The 20901-nt window shown below is 36.2% G+C and overlaps 1 protein-coding gene across 2 annotated transcripts; it reads right to left on the bottom strand.

Annotated features, from left to right (window-relative positions):
- Positions 1–33: 33 nt before the first annotated feature.
- On the bottom strand, positions 34–20654 carry dlec1 (DLEC1 cilia and flagella associated protein). 2 transcript variants are annotated; one of them, XM_051097637.1, is made up of 38 exons: positions 20362–20654; positions 20107–20247; positions 19737–19893; positions 19501–19611; positions 19226–19413; positions 18205–18422; positions 17210–17288; positions 16915–17002; positions 15147–15320; positions 14799–14935; positions 14223–14315; positions 13652–13742; positions 12806–12968; positions 12518–12710; positions 11398–11471; positions 11127–11283; positions 10920–11013; positions 10531–10661; positions 10266–10424; positions 9189–9319; positions 8913–9066; positions 8481–8591; positions 7965–8083; positions 7649–7840; positions 6173–6231; positions 5940–6091; positions 5737–5852; positions 5599–5669; positions 5309–5523; positions 5077–5232; positions 4291–4410; positions 4073–4167; positions 3809–3896; positions 2347–2562; positions 2062–2229; positions 1637–1790; positions 1361–1472; positions 34–237 (listed from the first exon to the last, which is right to left on the bottom strand). In XM_051097637.1, the coding sequence occupies exons 1-38, from the start codon at positions 20443–20445 to the stop codon at positions 111–113; spliced, it is 5088 nt and encodes a 1695-aa protein (XP_050953594.1). In that variant the 5' UTR covers positions 20446–20654; the 3' UTR covers positions 34–110. The 2 variants fall into 2 exon arrangements, 1 of the variants encoding a protein (XP_050953594.1); XR_007825602.1 differs by having other exon boundaries at positions 99–237; positions 1637–1786.
- Between the last annotated feature and the right edge of the window lie 247 nt (positions 20655–20901).

Below are 20901 nucleotides of genomic sequence, written 5' to 3'. Positions count from 1 at the left end.
TATTTGAAGTATCAGAGATCAGTGTCTAATCAAACTAATGAATGTCTATACAAAGAGAGAGATATATATATTTCAGTTCTTCAGTCTTATATACTGTTTGTGTTGTTTTATCAGGTGTCAGATTTTGAAGACATAAAACTCTCATCAAATGATCCACTTCCGCTGATCTTCAGAACAAGTGGTGTTTCTCCAAAAACCCCTTGCACTGTAATAATTGTCTGGAACGTTTCCTGCTCACTACAGGGAAAAAACTATTAGTTTAAAGTTACAGAAAACTACAGAAAACATGTACAGTAATATAGTATAGTACAGTTTCTTGAACTTTGAACTTCAAACTCAACCTGAAAGTTATTAATCTATTGCAGTTATATAATTTTAGTACTCAATTCTTGAATTAAAGGAATAGTTCACCCAAAAATGAAGATTACTCATTATTTACTCACCCTCAAGCCATCCTAGGTGTAGATGACTTTCGTTATTCAGATAAATACAATCAGAGTTATATTAAAAAAATGTCCCGGCTCTTGCAAGATTTATTATGGCAGTGAATGGGTGTTGAAATTTTGAAGTTCAAGAAAGTGCATCAATTCATCATGAAAATACTCCACATGGCTCTGGGGGATAATAAAGGTCTTATGAAATGAATCAATGCGTTTGTGTAAGAAAAATATTCATATTTACAACTTTATAAACCATAATATCAAGCTTCCGCTAACTCTTGTACGTGTTCACAAAAGAGTGGCGTTCCAGCGGATAGGTGTAGCGTAAGCTCTGGTGAGAAGTGACAATTATAAATCACGATTTAGAAGTACAAAACGAGGATTTGTGAAGAAAAATGTCTGAGATTTCAATGTAACACGAATAGACTTTTTTTTTTCTTTGCTGTAAATAAAATTTGGTTTTGGCAAGACTAGCATATTCTCACCAGAGCTTATGCTACACATAAGTCCTACGTCATCCACTAGACGCCACTGTCTCATTTACGTGTGTACAATGAGTATATGGTTTATAAAGTTGTAAATATAGACATTTTTTCTAACACAAACACATCGATTAGCTTCAGAATGCCTTTATTAACCCCCCTGGAGCTGTGTGGAGTACTTTTTATGATGGATGCACTTTATTGGACTTCAAAATCTCAACACCCATTTACTGCCATTATAAAGCTTGAAAGAGCCAGGACATTTTTAAATATAACTCTGATTGTATTCATATGAAAGAATAAAGTCATATACATTTAGGATGGCTTAAGGGTGAATAAATCATGGGGGAATTTTTATTTTTTGGTGAACTATCCCTTTAAGTCTTTTCTACATTTGTTGCGATTGGTTGTGTGTGTTTCAGGTCAGGAGGACTGTACCTTGCAGTGAAGCTGATCTGCAGCAACTGCTTACAGGATGGTGGATCTCCAAGAGGTTTCAACACACCAGAGTCTGGACTCACCCTGAAAACTTCACTGCCACCTTTAGCATCTAAACACAAAACATGAGTTCAACTAGATACAAAGTAATTATCATTATTGTAAAGATTAGATGATAAAACACAGTTACTATATGTTGTTACGGCAAACTTGTCAATGCTAATGCAACTACATGATCAATACACAGCTGCTTCGTCCAAAGCCAAAGCTTTTCACCTGCAAGTGCAGTCCAGTAGCTACAGGAGCCACCTCTATTATAGAGGTAGACCTCTTTGACAGTTGTTTGTCCGACAAAACAGGTGCCAAAATCCACAGCGGAACTGGACAGCTGCAGCGTCGGCAATGCCAGATTAGCGCAAAGGGACACTGTCTGAAACAGACAAGAGTATCTGCTTACTTGGCAACAAAAGCTCCAAGAAAAAGATATAAAGAAAAAATTCTTATTGACTCTAAACTTTAAAAAGGATGTGTAGATTATCAGAAATATTCAATACAAGAAGTTCAGATCTGACATAATTACTTTTCCCAGTGTAAATACTTGTTTGAATGAGGCTATTTGTCCACCAGGACAAAATGATTTCCACAAGATGGGGACAAGATGGTCTTATTTTTAACCATCTAAAGGGTGCCTGTGTACACACCTGTATGCTGTTATTGCTGTACAGAATGGTCAAACTCTGCTGAAACCGTAGTGTCCTTTCTCCAGCATCGTTGCACAGAAGAGTAGCAGAAGGCTGAGCATCTGATTCCTCACATGGTTCATTCAGACAGGTCAGGAGTGAAGCTGAATTATGGAAAGCCACCTTAACCTGCAAATGTAAAAGATTATCTATATCACGTCTGTGTCAGATTGACAAATAGCATAGATTTAGCAGAGAGTCCTATAGGGACAAAACAAAAAAGAACGAGTAGGGAAACAGTATGACCTGCATTAAGTGTTTAGGCTGTAACAGAAGTGATGTTTGTTCGTCTCCTGGTCCAGAGAGTCCTGTTGTGTGTCTGTGAGAGGGTGAGCTGCTGATCAGTTTAAGGCTCTGTCGGGGCAGCAGTACTGAGAATGGAGGGTGTGTGCTCAGTCTGAAACTCAAGGCCATATCCGTATTGTTCTTGAGCTGGAACGTCCGCGTTATCCTGGATTCCTTCTACAGCCCAAATGGAAATACAAAACATGCTATCTGCTAAATGTTAATTATATTGGCAAAATAAGAGGGATCATGCAAAATGCATGTTATTTTTTTATTTAGCACTGACCTGAATAAGATATTTCACATAAAAGACATTTACTTATTGTCCACAAGAGAAAATAGCTGAATTTATAAAAATGACCCTGTTCAAAAGTTTACATACACTTGATTCTTAATACTGTGTTGTTACCTGAATGACTCACAGCTGTGTTTTTGTTCTGCTTTTTTGTTTAGTGATAGTTGTTTATGAGTCCCTTGTTTGTCTTTAACAGTTAAACTGCCTATTGTTCTTCAGAAAAATCCTTCTGGTACCACAAATTGTTTTTTTCAGCATTTTTTTTTTGCATTTGAACCCGTTCCAACAATGAATGTATGATTTTTAGATCCATCTTTTCACACTGAGGACAACTGAGGGACTCATATGCAACTATTACAGAAGGCTCAAACACTCACTGATGCTTCAGAAGGAAACACGATGCATTAAGAGCCGGGGGGGTGAAAACTTTTGAACAGAATAAAGATGTGTACATTTTTCTTATTTTGCCTAAATATCATATTTTTTTCATTTAGTACTGCCCTTCAGAAGCTACAGAAGATACTTACATGCTTCCCAGAAGACAAAATAAAGTAAATTTCCCCTGATCTTCAAAAGTTTTCACCCCCCCAGCTCTTAATGCACTGTGTTTCCTTCTGAAGCATCAGTGAGTGTTTGAACCTTCTGTAATAGTTGCATACGAGTCCCTCAGTTGTCCTCAGTGTGAAAAGATCTCAAAATCATACAGTCATTGTTGGAAAGGGTTCAAATACACAAAAATGCTGAAAAATCAAAGAATTTGTGGGACCTGAAGGATTTTTCTGAAGAACAGAAGGCAGTTTAACTGTTCAGGACAAACAAGGGACTCATGAACAACTATCACTAAACATAAAAAACACAGCTGTGGATCATTCAGGTAACAACAAAGTATCAAGAATCAAATGTATGTAAATTTTTGAACAAAGTCATTTTTTAAAAAATTCAACTTTATAAATTTTCTCTTGTGGACTATATTTTAAACATCTTTTATGTGAAATATCTTCTTTAGGTCAGTACTAAATAAAAAATAACATGCATTTTGTATGATCCCTCTTATTTTGGTAACACAATTAACATTTTGCAGATTCTGCAAACTTTTGACCTCAACTGTATTGTTTGTTTGAAGGCCACCTGTGTGTGTGATGCTGTGTCTAGTGTATCACTGGCAGCTGCTGTGAATTCCAGTACATCTGTATCTTCTACCATCTGCACTGACAAACTAACACACACACACACACATACTGATTAACAGTTGTTTATACATAATGTACTTATTTACTCACATGAAATGCTTGTGATAGAAGCACATTGAAAGATTTAGCAATTTAAAGATTTTTAGACTTGCAGGGCATCAGTAAGTAGCTGCTACATGAATAAAACACATTTGTAACTCACATGGCAGGTTTTACATTAGCCTGCATGTCCAACCTCAAAGGTTCTAGTTCATAGCCCTGGGCTCTCTCCACTTTGCCTGGAGTCAATGATGCAAGCTACAAGATAAATAACAGTGATATGACATTACTTTGACCGTAAAACTTCTATTTTTCATTTTTGAAAGAGATTGTGAATGTGGCGCAATGTAGTATTTATATGGTGAGCTTAGATTAACATACCTTAGAGTCCAGGTTCATGAAACCCAAAGCATAACCCATACATCTTTGATTGGTTGAACATGACAGGATCAGAGGGGTAAAAGACACATGAATGGTGCTGCTGCCCCCTGCTGGAACTACCTGTATTTAAAGTACATATTAAAGGGATAGTTCACTCAAAAATGCAAATTCTTTCATTAATTGCTCACCCTCATGTTGTTCCAAACCTGTAAGACCTTCGTTGATATTTGGAACACAAATTAAGATATTTTTGATGAAATTCGAGAGCTTTCTGACCCTGCACAGACAGCAATGCAACTACAACATTCAAGGCCCAGAAAGGTAGTAAGGACACGGTTAAAATAATCCATGTGACATCAGTGGTTCAACCATACTTTTATGATGAGAATACCTTTTGTACGCAAAGAATACTCTCCTGAATGTGCATCGAAGACTAACACAAAAGTATTCTTGTAGCTCATAAAATTAAGGTTGAACCACTGATTATATACGATGTCCATACCACCTTTCTGGGCCTTGAACGTGTCGGTTGTGTTGCTGTCTATGCAGGGTCAGAAAGCTCTTGGACTTCTTGGAATTTGTGTTTTGGAGTTTATGAAGGTCTTACGAGTTTGGAACAACATGAGGGTGAGAAATCAATAACAAAATTTTCATATTTGGGTGAACTGTCTCTTTAAAAAAAAATTTCCCTATTATAACTTCTCATTATTAAAGTTCTACACCCAAAGGTGGAAATAAAACAGATCCTAATGGAGACTTGGACCAGTGCTGATTCCCATAACCTACGGTTTGCTGTGGAGTGATGCAGTATGGGTAGTCAGACACGTTCCCTTCATGAGGCTTCAGAAACACAGAGAACAGCTTCTTCACTGGAGCCAGAGACCTAGAAGGGCTTCTGCCCTCCTCTCCATCACATTCTTCCTCATTCTCTCCAAAATCATCCTACAAAACAGAAGAAAAAAGTGTACTTTTTGGGATAGTTTTGGGATATTGACATGAAAACTAAGCCTAGACTCACAGATTGGGTCATGAAAGTTGAGCTTGTTCCTTCTCTGCTAGGGGTGTGGCTGTCATCCCATGTGGATGGGAACATGACGGATGAGTCCAGCCCTCCAAGAATCTCATTGCCATCAGCATCCTTCAGCGGAAAGGGTTCTCCACATGCAACCAACAGATCTATCAACTTGCTATCACCAACCTCCAAGTTGTATGTCACCCAATCCATACGGATATCTGTGAGGTTTCAGAAAATTACGTGATGTATGTGCTTTTGTAAACTTGATGTTTGTACATTTGTTAATGGCTCACCATACGGACTGGTGTTGATGAGCCGTAAAGAACGTGACACGGTGTCTCCTCCAGAAACATGGCTTCCAAACCTGTCAATGGTAAATATCAAAGAATAGTTTTTGCATGTAAACTGAGGTATCCTGTAAGTACACTGACCGTATAATTGGACCCTGGTTCTGGTTGTCAGGCTGTGGTCCAATCATCTGAAAGTAAATTGGACATCCCCTTACAGACATCCAGATAGGAATGGGAGTTGGATCTAGATCTCCAACCTGAAAGAAAAGTCAGAATTTGCTGAATTTGTTGAGAAAGTCAAATATTGATAATGAAATGAGGCGTTTGATTGTTTTCTGACATACTTTGCATATAAGATTGTCTTGATAATCTCCCCACATATTGGTGAAAGCTGTGATATCGATGGTTTGAGTCTCAAATGGGCCGAGCATCCCACTGTTCGGTTCAACAAAGAAACCTGCACCTCTTCCATGGGAAAGAAGACAGTTCACAAATTCTGGAAGTAAAGAAAGAAATGTGTTTTGGACTTTGATGTTTCACTGATATTGAAGAACACAAAAGAAGAGGTTCCACCAACCATCATATGCTTTCTGCTGTATTTTTTTGGCCTGGATGGAGTGAAGAGGTGCACTGCTTCTGAAATAGAAAGGCCAAAGAGTCAGGTAAAACAGTGTTTTAAATAGTATTTAATAATGAAGAAATAAAATAAAATACATTATAAAAAATAAGCTTTAAACAATTTGTAAATCATTAAAAAAAAAGTTATAATGATTAATCATTTCAAAGAAATATTGTTCTACTCATTAAACCTGTTTCCGCCACCGAATAAAAAATAAAAAAAGGTAACTGCGACTTTTTATCCCACAATTTTGACTTTTCTTTTTTTTTGCAATTGCAAGTTTATATTTTGCAATTCTGACTTTTTTCTCAGAATTGTGAGATATAAACTTGCAATTGCAAGTAATAAAGCCAGAATTGTGAGATATAATCGTAAAATTGACTTGTGTGATATAAACTCACAATTGCAAATTATAAAGTCAGAATTGCAAGACATAAATTCGCTATTCTAAGAAATAAAGTTGTAATTCTGAGAAATAAAGTCGCAATTCTGGAAAATATAGTCGTAATTCTGAGAAATAAAGTCGCAATTCTGAGAAATAAAGTCACAAATCTGAGAAATAAAGTCAATTCTGAGAAATAAAGTCACAAATCTGAGAAATAAAGTCGCAATTCTGAGAAATAAAGTCGCAATTTTGGGAAATAAAGTCGTAATTCCGAGATATAAAGTCGCAATTCTGGAAAATAAAGTCGTAATTCTAAGAAATAAAGTCGCAATTCTGAGAAATAAAGTCACAAATCTGAGAAATAAAGTCAATTCTGAGAAATAAAGTCACAAATCTGAGAAATAAAGTCGCAATTCTGGAAAATAAAGTCGTAATTCTGATAAATAAAGTCATAATTCTGAGAAATAAAGTCACAATTCTAAGAAATAAAGTCGCAATTCTGAGAAATAAAGTTGCAATTCTGAGAAATAAAGTCATAATTCTGAAAAATACACTCGCAATTCTGAGAAATAAAGACTTTTTTGTGACTTTTTTCTTTACATGCAATTGCGAGTTATTAAGTCAGAATTGTGAGATGTAAACTCTCAGTTGTGAGAATTTGTTTTTTCCCCCTCAAAATTGGACTTTATATCTCACAATTCTCAGAAAAAAGTCAGAATTGCAAGATATAAATTAGCAAATGCAGAAAAAACAGTCTTTGGAAGGAAGCGAAGTGGGGGGAATCAGGAAAGGTCCTTGAGTCGGGATTTGAACACATATGTCAGAATTGTGAGATAAAAAGTCGCAATAACTGTTTAAAAAATATATTTATTTCATATTACAATAAATGCAGTCTTGGTAAGCATAAGAGACACCTTTCAAAAAATCTTATAGACCCCAAACTCAATATTAGGCTAAACGTTCATTAGAAGTTAATACATTTTTTAAATAATATTTTTGTATCAATACAAAAAGAATACAGCAGAATCAAGATACAGTATGTACTCTACCTTTCAGAGTTTTCCTCCAATTGTGAAGGACAGTATCCAGTAAAGTACTCTGCTTCAACAGTAAACGGAGCAGTAATAGCGGTATCGTTAGTTATCAGCAACTGCCGTTTGATAGATTTGCCAATGACAGCTGGCTCATGCTCAGTGAAGTCCAGCATGATTGGTTGTTGATCAGCATCCCTTGAATTAATACTAAATATATAACAGTGAAAAAAGAAGATAATATTGCAACCATGTCTTGATTTAAACAAAAAAGCTAATAAAATAACTAACCAAAGTTCACAGAAATGTAAATATGAGGTAAATGTGGTTTGACCTGTCAGAAGGCAGTGAGTAGGACACTCTGAGAGGTTTTGCTTTAGAAAAGAAGCCCAGCAATAATGGACTCTCCATTCCTTTAACTTCACATACTGCAGCCACTTTAGTCAGTTCCTCCTAAAAACATAAAAACTTACAACAATGTTTGGAAAAATACATTGCGCTGGAGCTTGACTATCAACAGATGTTTAGTTGTAGGAATAGTTCCTTATTGATGTATTTTCTTTGCGCACAAAACATATTTTTGTAGCTTCATAAAATTACGGTTGAACCACTGATGTCACATGGACTATTTTAACAATGGCCTTAATACCTTTCTGGGCCTTGAACGTGTCAGTTACATTGCTGTCTATGCAGGGTCAATAAAGCTCTCAGATTTCATCAAAAATATCTTAATTTGTGTTCCAAAGATGAACAAAGGTCTTACGGGTTTGGAACGACAAACGGTAAATATTTTTGGGTGAACTGTCCCTTTAAGCTGTGGGTGTTACAGTATTACAGTAGCAGTACATACAACAGTGTGAGCGGTGAATGATACAGAGACTTCTGTCTTGGCATTGGGCTCCAGAGTGCCTGCAGAGGGGCTGAAGGTTGCAGAGCAGAGATGAGCTTGTGCACCTTGGAGCTGAGAAGAAGAGAACACTATGAATGACTAAACAAATAATACTTGGTCTAACTTGTACAATATCACAACAATAATGTATTCTTTCGACTGGCTGACAGGCATTATAATATGTTTATTATTTTGGCTTTTTTTTGGGAATACTGATGTCTAGTCAATAAAATAGTATGCAAAAGCAAATCTGCATAACATAAATGAGTTTTTTATTTTCTGTGAGACCACATCACATTTTAATATCACTTCACATTCTTTCCAAACTATTAACACTAGCTTGGGTTTTTCGAACAAGATCTTGAGAGAAGAACATTATGTAAACCATCTCACCTTGCTCCAGGTGAAGTGGGCTGGCAGTAGTGTTTGGTTAAACAGGGTAACACTTCCTGTCTGTGGAACGCCTACATACAGATCAGTCAACACCAGCTCACAACTCAGCAAGCACACCTGAGGAGACTGGACGACTGCTTGTACAGAGAGGTGACTGAAGACAAACGAATGCACACCTTTACTCAAATGTGATGAAAGACAACTGTTTTTCATTAGGTAACATTTCCATAGTATTCTCTTCTTGTAGTTTAGACACAACATGACTTGTTTCCTCACCAGCCAGTGCCGTTGAGTACAGTAAGCTGTAGGACTGACTCAAAACGCTGGCAGTACAAGGCTTTGAAGACCACATCCACACTGCAGGATGCCAGAGCAGGCAGCACACCTTTATCTGGACTTATATACACCTGAACACAAAAAATGCAAAAAAGAAATACAAAAACAGCTTTGAAAAAATATCCACACTATATACACTACCAGTCAAAAGTTTTTGAACAGTAAGATTTTTAATGTTTTTTTAAAGAAGTCTTTTCTGCTAACCAAGCCTGCATTTATTTGATCCAAAGTACTGCAAAACTATTGCTATTTCAAATAGCTGTTTTCAATTTGAATATATTTTAAAATGTAATTTATTCCTGTGATCAAAGCTACATTTTCAGTATCATTACTGCAGTTTTCAGTGTCACATTATCCTTCATCATTCTAATATGCTGATTTGCTGTTCAAGACACATTTTTATTGTTATTATTATCAATATTTAAAATAGCTGAGTATGCTTTTCAGGATTATTTAATTAACAGAAAGATCCAAAGATCAGCATTTATCTGAAATTAAAATCTTTTGTAACATAATACACTATACCATTCAAAAACTTTAAGTCTGTATATTTTTTTCTGGGGGGAATTATAGAAATGAATACTTTATTTAGCAAGGATGCTTTAAATTAATCAAAAGTGATTATAAAGACATTAATTATGTTACAAAAGATTTTTATTTCAGATAAATGCTTTTTTATGAACTTTCTGTTGATCATAGAAACCTGGAAAAATTGTACTCAGCTGTTTTCAGCATTATAATAATGTTTTTGAGCAGCAAATCAGAATTTTAGAATGATTTCTGGAGGATCGTGTGACTTTAGTAATGATGCTAAAAATTCAGCTTTGAAAACACATGAATAAATTACATTTTAAAATATATTTAAATAGAAAACTGTTATTTCAAATTGTAAAAATATTTCAAAATTTGGATTAAAAAATGCAGTCCTAGTGAGCAGAAGAGACAAAAAACATTAAAAATCTTACTGTTGAAAAACTTTTGACTTGATTTCTAAGACGTATAAATGGGGTGTTGTACCAGGCCCTTGATGGGCGGCTGGGTGTGGGACAGTTCCTCTAGGCTCCAGTGGGCATCTAGCAGGCTGTTGTTGGTGATATCAATAGTAGAGATGCTCTCACTTCCTATTTCCAGCAAACCAAAATCCAGAGCGGGCACATTCACTGCGCAATGCGGACCCTGAGACACCATATTAAAAGTAATGAACTTAAATGAGAACAGAGAACATTTGTGATGGCCTCCACACAACAAACTGAGTATAACTAAATGGAAAAGGAATTCAAACCTTAAATGTGACCTCAATGACCAGTCCTATAGTTTTAGGATGGTGCTGAATGTGACACTGCAGGGTGGAGGTAAAATGACCCGGATTCCTTCCAGTCAGCACCAGCTCCATGTCAAAACACTCGTTCATCTCTGTAAGCAAGCACGTGTTAGAAATCATGTATTTTCTTTGTTTATTAATTAATAGACTTGCACTCACTCAATGTTGCAAACAGTCGTGCTGCTTAATATTTTTGTTGAAACCGTCATACTTTTTTTTTCAGGATTCTTTGATGAATATAAAGCTCCAAAGAACAGCATGTATTTTTACTGCCAATTTTGATCCAGTCTTTTCAACAGTATATTTATTTGTTCATACATTAATTTACTGACACACTACAATGCTCTGACCTATTTCTCCTGTAGAAGGCTCCACTTCAATTATGTGACTGTCAATAATACGCTCCCATTCAAAGTGAATGACTGATTTGCTGTGATTCCACATCTAAAACACACACACACACACACGCAAAACATACACATGTCTGAGCTTCAAACACCTTTTAGGATGCAAATTAGGGAATTAGGAAATAAGTTCAGAGTCATTTTGACCTCTACCTTGAATCTCTTGCGGATTGTGTTGTGTATGTAGGTCTCCCCAGGTATTAAAACAGCATATGGCTCAAGAAGGATCTTATACGGTTCAGCAGAACCTTTCACTTCAACCTCTAAAACGGTCACATCATTTACATGGAGAGCTGAGTTGAGACACGTCCTGCAAATCAGCACACAGAAGTTGCTACATGATGTGTGCTTATAAACTGAAAAATCTTATATTGATCTAAATTTCTTTTTAAATTAAAATGTGGAACAGTAAAGTTCATTTTACCCATCACCACTGATTCTGGGTGGATCGGGAACATCCATGATCACCAACTGGCAGACACTGTGGTAGTCTTTCAACTGAGACAGATAGAAAATAGCTGTTCAGAAAGTTATTATAGTACAATATAATAACTATTATAGTTTTCGCAAATATAATTTTTATAGTTTACTTACATTTTATTTGTAGTTAAAGTTTTAGTCAGTGTTTTTGTCATTTTTATTAGTTTTTTTATATATACAGTTTAAAACAAATTTTACATTCATCCTGCAGAATCTGCAAAATGTTAATTATTCTATCAAAATAAGGGGGATCATAAAAAATGCATGTTATTTTTTATTTAGTACTGACCTGATTAAGATATTTCACATAAAAAAGACATTTACATATAGTCCACAAAAGTTGAATTCATAAAAATGACCCTGATCAAAAGTTTACATACACTTGATTTTAATATTGTGTTGTTACCTGAATGATCCACAGCTGTGCTTTTTTTGTTTAGTGATAGTTGTTCATGAGTCCCTTGTTTTTCCTGAATAGCTAAACTGCCCACTGTTCTTCAGAAAAAACCTTCAGGTCCCACAAATTCTTTGATTTTTCAGCGTTTTTGTGTACTTGAACCCTTTTCAAAACTATTACAGAAGGATCAAACGCTCACTTATGCTCCAGAAGGAAAAACGATGCATTAAGAGACAGGGGTGTAAACTTTTGAACAGAATAAAGATGTGTACATCTTTCTTATTTTGTCTAAATATCTTCCTTTTTTTTACCACTGCTACAGAAGATACTTAACATTCCCCAGAAGACAAACTAAGTTAAATTTACCCTGATCTTCAAAATTCCAAAAGTTTTCAACCCCTGGCTCTTAATGCATTTGAACAGGGTCATTTTTATAAATTCAACTATTATTTTGTCTTGTGGACTATATGTAAACATATTTTATGCGAAATATCTTATTCAGGTCAGTACTAAATAAAAAATAACATGCATTTTGTACAATCCCTCTTATTTTGGTCAAAAAATTAACATTTTGCAGATTCTGCAAGGTGTATGTAAACTTTTGACTTCAACTGTATGTCCCTATAGTATTAGTTTTTAGTGTGTTTATATGTGTGAGTGCACATACATTCTTTGGACAAAATGTGAGCAGGAACTCATGTTCTTGTGCAGGGCTCAGGATCCCCATAACCGGAGTAATGCTGAACACACTGTCTGTATCAAGATGATGCTGAACCCTGGAGGGGTCTGGAGTCTCTTCAGGCAACAGACATTGAAGGTTAGGTTTCACAATCTGCCAGTGGTACGGGAGCTCCAAGTGCCTGCACATAAACAAAATAATGATTTACAAACATACCAGTAAATATCTACCATACATGCTATTCTGTGTTCACACAGATGTGTGCAAGTAACTCACGCATTGTTTTTTACGACCACAGTCTTCTGTAAAGTGGAATGTGGATTGGTTAGGTTGAATCTGACATAATGGTCAGCTGTGATATCACACAGCTCCCCAAATTCAGGGTGATCTTCTCCGCCTGATATTGAAACCAGCTCCACAGTGATCAGCTGACCTGTACCTGAGAAAATTAACTGAAACATGTACACATATGTCTTTCTGGAGATGTTTGTTTATTAGTTTAAACTTCTGATATAGGGCTTTCTGAGCGCACACATCCGAAGCACGCACCAAAAAGCAGGCTGTAACACAGCATGTGAGTACTAAACTAAGTTCTCTTTCATGTCTTATTGCACTTAAACTGTCAAATACACACAAGTTTATGTTAAAAACACACAAGTTACAGAGACAGTCGGTCTGTGAAGGTAAACAGCTGGGAAAGAAATCGCAGGTTTATATTAGATATGTGTGGCAGCAGCATAATATACAATAAATAAACAGATACATCCACTGGTCTCTTGTCTCCTCTGAGGCTGGGACTCTAAATAGTAAAAATAACATGCATTTCTTGAACTTTCGGCAAGGTGTTAGAACTGGTACAGCGTTGTCATTTGCAAAAACAAAAAAGCAGTGCCGTGGGTGCATACTTGCAGATTAAGGAGTAGTAATATTATAATAAGATCCCCTTTCTACATCACAGGGGAGCAAAATCTGAGTGGCTTGTTTTTTCACGTTTTCTGGGTTGGTAGATGCACCGGGGACCCGATTATAGCACTTAAACATGGAAAATGTCAGATTTTCCTGATATCTCACCTTTAAATTTTAGAGAAAAACTACTTATGTTTGGCAGAATTGTTTCACTACCTTGAAGGGTGATGTCCTTCACTTGGCAGTTGTCACAGACAATGGTAAAGTCCTGAGAAGAGGTCTCAGCAGTTGTGGGGAAAAACACAACCTAAACATAAAAGAAAAAAATCCAAACATACAGAGTCACACAATAACAGATTAGTGAAAGTCATTCAAATCTGAGCATCATCAGACTGTGTGAAACACTGTATTCACAAGATCTAAAAATGTGCATCAATTAGCATATTCATGTGTCTTTCTTTGCAAGTTGCTTAGGTGATGCACAACAAAATCTGCATCTTAAAAGATAAGTGTTTAGAAGATCAGATAAAATTTTGTTCTGCCAACCACCACCCTTTTTAATTAAGCACCATTTATCATAATTACACTCACTAAAAAGTCAGGGAATGGTGTGCTTTAGCATCTCATAAAGATCAAGGTTGTCAATCAAATCAAAGTAGTGAAAACTGCATATAATTTATAAGGTAATGTGGAATCTTCAAGATGATATTTAAGTACTTTGTGTAAATCTGACTAAAAGTTATAAGGTTGGTTTGATTTGTGTGCTCTACAGTCAGTAACATCTCACCTCTATGACAGTGGCCTGTCCAGGGTGAAGACCGAAAATAGAGGGACTGATGGCAAAGGGAGGTTGTTCTGCGAAAGTAGACTTCACTGCAGACTGAGACACACAGAATTATCTCTCATGATAGTTAACAATATCATAAGACACAAAATTAAATCACAATACAATACAACAAGGGTGGGGACCTGGATCTATTGGTTGTTAATTGGATGAACGGACCATGTTTAAAGAGGACTAAATAATTGGAGAATTCGGTGTACATCACCATTCTCCCATTTTATCAAGTTATGACATTTTGATGTAAAATTATGAGCTAAAAAATGTGAAAAATTAATAGTTTATAATAAGATCAATGAGATGCGTTTTGAAAATCGATAAAGTGAAATTTCATTTTCACTTGGGATCATGTTTGTACTCAATTTAAACTGTACAGATAAAAGTAAGTTCAAGCATGCAATAGTTTGTTTAAACCCGCAGAGTTTATGAGATTTACCCGAAATCATAAATAATAATACTGTCATAGAAAGGAATCTTAACTATGAACTGAATGAGATTTCATGTCAACATCTGCTTGCTTACCCTAAGGCTTGAGGCAGGCCACTGTTTCTTAGGCATTACACAGAACGTTCCGGCACTCAGTCCTTCATTTCGACATAAAACCTCCATAAACTTCACCCCTCCCACCAAGCAGTAACCACAATCCACGATAGCAGGCACTGGCAAAAATTATAGATTAGAGGCAATGATTCAACTTTGAATACCTTATTACTGGTCAGTACCAAAACAAGCCAAATTAAGATATTTTGAAAGTCAGTTGAGTCCAGATAACATTGGACTCCACTGACTTTCAACTGTTGTTTATTGTTTTTATGTGAAATATCACTTTAAGATGTAGATGTTGACAGAGTTAAGTTCATTTTGACTCACAACTGAGTATTGGAGGGGGTCTGCGGGCCTCTATCGGTATAATGAGAGGATATGGCAATTGCGTCTCCACAACCAGAACGTCCTCATAGTCAGCCAGAGAATCTGGAGCAAAACGCACCATATACTGGCAACTCATTCCAGGAGCGACAATCCCTCCCTCACCAGGAAACCTGCCTGTGAAACATAAAGTTTTGTCAGACAGTTTCTTATGTTGATCTCAAAACAGAAATTCACTGGTAGTAATTATTTCACATTTTTAACAACAGAGGTCGCTGTTTCTCTATTCTGACATCTTGAGCTGCAGGGTAAATACCAGTGTTATTAAGAAATTCCTTCAACTTCAACTAAGTGAAAAATGACAAATCCAACTAGATAAAATAAGCGTTAAATATATATATATATAGTTCAGCCCGAAATAAAAATGTTTTAATCATTCACTCATCTTCATGTTGTTTCAAACTTGTATGAGTTTTTTCTTCTATTAAACAGAAAGGAAGATATATGATATATTTTTTCCATATTATGGAAGTCAGTGGCTACCAGCAACTGTTTTGAACATACTTCAAAATATCTTCTTTTGTGTTCAACAGAAGAAAGAAACTCATACAGTTTTGGAACAACTCGAGGGTGAGTAAATGATGACAGAATTTTCACTTTCAGATAAACTATCACGTTCATTTTAGTGTTTACTTTAAGTAATGAAGATGTTTTTTTATGGTTTTAGTTTTAGTTAACATTAAACGGGAAGTTCACTTCCAGAATTAAAATTACCTGATAATTTCTCAGCCCCTATGTCATCCAAGATGTTCATGTCTTTCTTTGTTCAGTCGCAAAGAAATTAGTTTTTTTGAGGAAAACATTTTCTTCATATAATGTACTTCAATGGGGATTAACAGGTTGAAGGTCCAAACTGCAGTTTCATTGCAGCTTCAAAGGGCTCTACACGATCCCAGCCGAGGAATAAGGGTCTTATCTAGCAAAACTATCTGTCATTGTCTTAAAATAATAAAATTGTATATACTTTTTAACCACAAATGCTCATCCTGCACTAGCTTTGCGCATACACATCTTCACGCGTTGCGTAATCAAATTGGAAAAGTCACACACAGTTAGGTCTTTGTGTACTTTGGTTAAAAAAAGGCATTTTCTCCTCCAACTTCAAAACTGTCCGACATTGTTGTTTTACCTTTTTTTGCAAAGGGTACTTGACTTTCTTTGCACGGTTGATTGTAAACACTGCGTCGGTACTTCTGCCTACATCAAACGTGCGTAGTTACATAATGTATGAGGTCAAAAACATTTAAATTTGTATTTTTCTTAGAAAATGAATGATTGATGATTGTTTTGCTAAATAAGACCCTTATTCCTCAGCTGGTATTGTGTAGAGCCCTTTAATTCTGTATTTTTATTCTGGAAGTGAACTTTGATAACCTTGGTGATACGCTGACCAAGGCAGAGCCACTTCCTCTAGTACTGCTACAAAACGTGTAACATTGGAGGAGCACAACACCCTTCCTGCAGAGTTTAGTTCCAACCCTGATCAAATACACCTGTCTGTAATTATCAAGTGCTCCTTCAGATCCTAATTAGTTAATTCAGCTTGTGTTTGATCAGGGTTGGAGCTGAACTCTGCAGGAAGGTAGATCTCCAGGAACAGGGTTGAGCACCCCTGGTCTAACAGCTTCAATGCAAGTCATCCAGAGGGAACTTCTGCCAACATAAATGAGTCTTTCATGAGTTCAACAGGTACTTTTTTATTTAGACGTACCCAAACCAACAGAGAAGTGTGGGGAGGTTGGAGGAATCATTCGAATGTGACGGCTGGTCGCGGTCATGTTTTTGAGCTCCACCACAGTCTACAGAAAACAGAAGGCACTATTCAGAAGTGGCTGAGAAGGGAAAACATACCGAACATTTACACTAGGTGTCATGTAGTAAAAAGTAAAAACCTAACGTTATTGATTTAGTCAATAAAAACATGCAGTGACGTCATACATTTAATGTTATACGAGCATAATAATTCATTCAAATGGAACAAAATTAAACATAAGGTGCTTTTATACCTCATAGACTTGTCCTATTCTGTAGTCAGTGAAGAAAATCACAGGTGGATTCGCAGTGAAGATAGGAGCGGGATCAGGACTTAAGACACAAAGGGAATTTTGTGACTAATTTGCTGTGTATGAGCTTATAAGAAGTTAATACCCAAATAAATAAACAGAATAGTTATTTTTCTATGTATACTAAGACGAAATTAAGCCCAGCTATACTTTGTAAAGTAAATCATTCAAACAGGATCTTTTGTTCTGTTGTTGACTGCCAAGACGCAGAAAACAGGAACTGCACATAGCTCATTGACTCAACATGCACAAAGAATCAGCTGAGGAATTTTGACAGTCTTGTGATTCTTCTGGCCGCTGTGAATGGAAAAACCTCATTTAAATGGCCAGAGACATTTTAGCTGGGTGAGACAGTAACAGTAATGAAGTAATTCTCTCCTAGGCCATTAAAAGACAATAAAAACTTATATAGTCTACCTGGCTGATTATACACGCAGAATAATCCACTTTACTGGTTTGCAAGTCCATGTTGTGCTTTCAGATTTATTTAAGAAATATATACAACACATGCAGGTTAGCATTTATAATAAATGGCAGACAAAAAGGTGTGATCTGTTTTTTAAGTGCTCATATGTATCATATTTCCCCTACCCAAGCTGCACAAATATTATGGCAATAATGGCTGAACAAAGCTGACCAAAATGCAAACAATACAACAACAAAGGACAAGGCTTATATGGATTACAAGAAAATTCATAAACCGGTCTATACATCTATTTGCTTTAAATTTGATAGGATATTAATTAAAGGCACTGTGTGTTACTTTTTTGTTGACCAATGGAAAATGAGAAACTGGTTTAAAATAATTAATTTATATACTATACTAGCTTTTTATAGCGGTTATAGAAATTATACATCAAATAAATTAATATTCAGTATCTCTCTAAGCATAATCTTTCCAAAGAAAACACATATTGTAATAAAAATCATTGGCACACCTCTCTCTGCCAGTGTTTTTCCTGTCCTTTCTCACATTCTCCAGCCTCTTCCCTGGCATGATGAGAGATTTTCCCCCACGCTGAGCATTTGGGAGCAGGAAGCGAGGGTTGCGCAGGAACTTATGGCGGTCTTTGTGTTTCTGCAGGGAAGCCCTGTCTTCTGCCCGACTCTGAGCGCTGGGCTTTTCCGTCCGAGAAGCCTTATGCACCAAACCTAGCTTTTGAGATGATAAATTGGAAAAGTAAACAATTTTACATAGTGCAAAAGTTTACATACACCCTGCAGGATGTACAAAATATTTATTATTTGACCAAAATAAGAGGGATCATACAAAATGCATGTTATTTTTTTATTTAGTACTGACCTGAATAAGATTTTTCACATGAAAGACATTTACATATAGTCCACAGGAGAAAATAATAGTTAATTATTTATAAAAATGACACCGTTCAAAAGTTTACATACACTTGATTCTTTATACTGTGTTGTTACCTGAATGATCTTGAACAGTTAAACTGTCTGCTGTTCAGAAAAAATTATTCAGGTCCCACAAATTCTTTGTTTTTTCAGCATTTTTGTGCATTTGAACCCTTTCCAACAATGACTGTATGATTTTGAAATTTACTTTTCACACTGAGGACAACTGAGGGACTCATATGCAACTATTTCGGAAGGTACAAACACACATTGATGCTTCTGAAGGAAACACAGTGCAATGCAGCACAACATCTTTTATGTGAAATATATTCAGGTCAGTGCTAAATAAAAAACAACATGCATTTTGTATGATCCCTCTTATTTTGGTAAAATAACTAACATTTTGCACATTCTGCAAGGTGTGTGTAAACTTTTGACCTGCTTCTCAGGACATGTGAACTACCCATAACTACTGATTATCATGTGATCTGGGGCCTGAAGTGTTGAAAGAATTTGAAAGAAAGCTGTAATGTAACAAAAATATATAAAGGTCATTATACTCCCTTTGATATGAGGAAAATGGAATAATGCTCCGAGGCAAACCTCAGTGCCCTTGATAGAGCTGGACTCTGGAGAGGAAGGGAGCGTGAGTGTCTCCTCTGATTGTTCCAGCAGGCTCTGGGCCGTATGTGCAGGTGGGGGGAGAGGGCTGTAACCATCATCCTGTGGTTCAGTGCAAATGTGCATATTATAGGAGATAGTTGGCTCAGCAAAGCCTAGTGTGACCTTGCCTGTAAAAATTGGGAATATGACAGTATTATGATACGTAATTTGATTGTTTGATGATGTTTTTACTTTATAGCTCAGTAAAATATTACCTTTTGGGCTTTTAACAACAGGGGTGTGCACTGTTGTATAGTCCAGAGGGCAAATTAAGTTGTTGCTCCTGAGAAGCTCACTGTCCACACACCACTTAAAGGCTGATTTAACTTTGGAGACATAGGGGATTCTAGTGTTTACATGGGTTTACGTGTCATAAGACTGTTAACTAACTGACCGACACATTGTGAATGGTAAAAATAATGGTTGTTTAAATACATAACTAGAAACCTACCTGGGGGAAGACCCAGCTGATGGTAGGCCTGACCCACTTCATCCATGATTCTGTTGTGATCATGTTCCTCCTTTGCAGCAGCTTGCAGACGGGCCTGTATGATGTGTGTCTCCAGCACATCAGCGTTCTGAATCCGTCTGTTGTATTCAGAATGTGCCTGATAAAATCATAAAAATTCAATTTTAAACAATCATAGATTAGATAATACAAATACAAAAAAATGTCTGTATAAGAATTTAGTAGTTTACAGTATTACAAAAGCTTTCTATTCAAAAAAATGCTGTTCTTTTGAACTTTCTAGCGATAAAGTCCTAAAATTTGTTTCAAAAACATTAAAAACTTATATAAGTCTTTGTGAAGATAGAGGCACCTGCTGTAGCTCTTCCACATATTTTTGATGGTAGCTGTTGCTTCCTCTGCGTGATTTGCTAAGATTAGAAACAGCGTCCCTACCAATCACCTCTGTGGTGTAAATGTCATTGAATATGCTGGCCAGCAGATGAGAAATGTCCTGTACATACAAAACCAATTACTTTCACATTTTAAAAAATGATCTGATTTGTTTAATGATAGTTCACCCAAAAATGAAAATGACATGTTCAGTGTTCAATAGTCTTTTTCTTACCTGAGTTGTCTTTGATGCTGGCTTGTGTCGGTTCATGCAGGGTTCAGAGCTCTTTAGTGGTTTTGATTCAGTTTCATCGGCCATTTTCGTGAATAGATGTGTAAAAACTTACACGTAATTCTATATGTGACGCTCTGACACGTGAGGCGCGTATCGACTGAAGTTTATAGTGATAATTTATGCAAACGTGCCATATATGTTCTTAATTCTAAATATAAAACGATGGCAGAAATTAAAACAAAAATGCATTAAATGGCACCATGGAGAAGTTCACTTTACTACATTCACCGCCATGTTTGTTTAGGACGTCACCATAGTAACAGTGAGAGTCACCCGGAGGAGCCTCCTAAAAGCTCCGTATCCAAAACGATATAATTATGTTACAGTTTTTCTCAGTCGCTTTGGTGCATTTCTCACAACACTATTTACATTTGCACAACATTTACTTTAACCTCCACAACATTTAGTCATTTGTGCACATCATAGTAGCAGTTTCTCATTCCTTCCAACAAATTGCAAATGCTTTTGGACATGCATCAA

This window comes from Labeo rohita, chromosome 24 (genome assembly GCF_022985175.1).
Source record: "Labeo rohita strain BAU-BD-2019 chromosome 24, IGBB_LRoh.1.0, whole genome shotgun sequence".
NCBI classification, from domain to species: Eukaryota; Metazoa; Chordata; class Actinopteri; order Cypriniformes; family Cyprinidae; genus Labeo; species Labeo rohita.
Note: the sequence above shows the minus strand (reverse complement) of the source record. Positions and strands in the feature narration are given on the sequence as shown.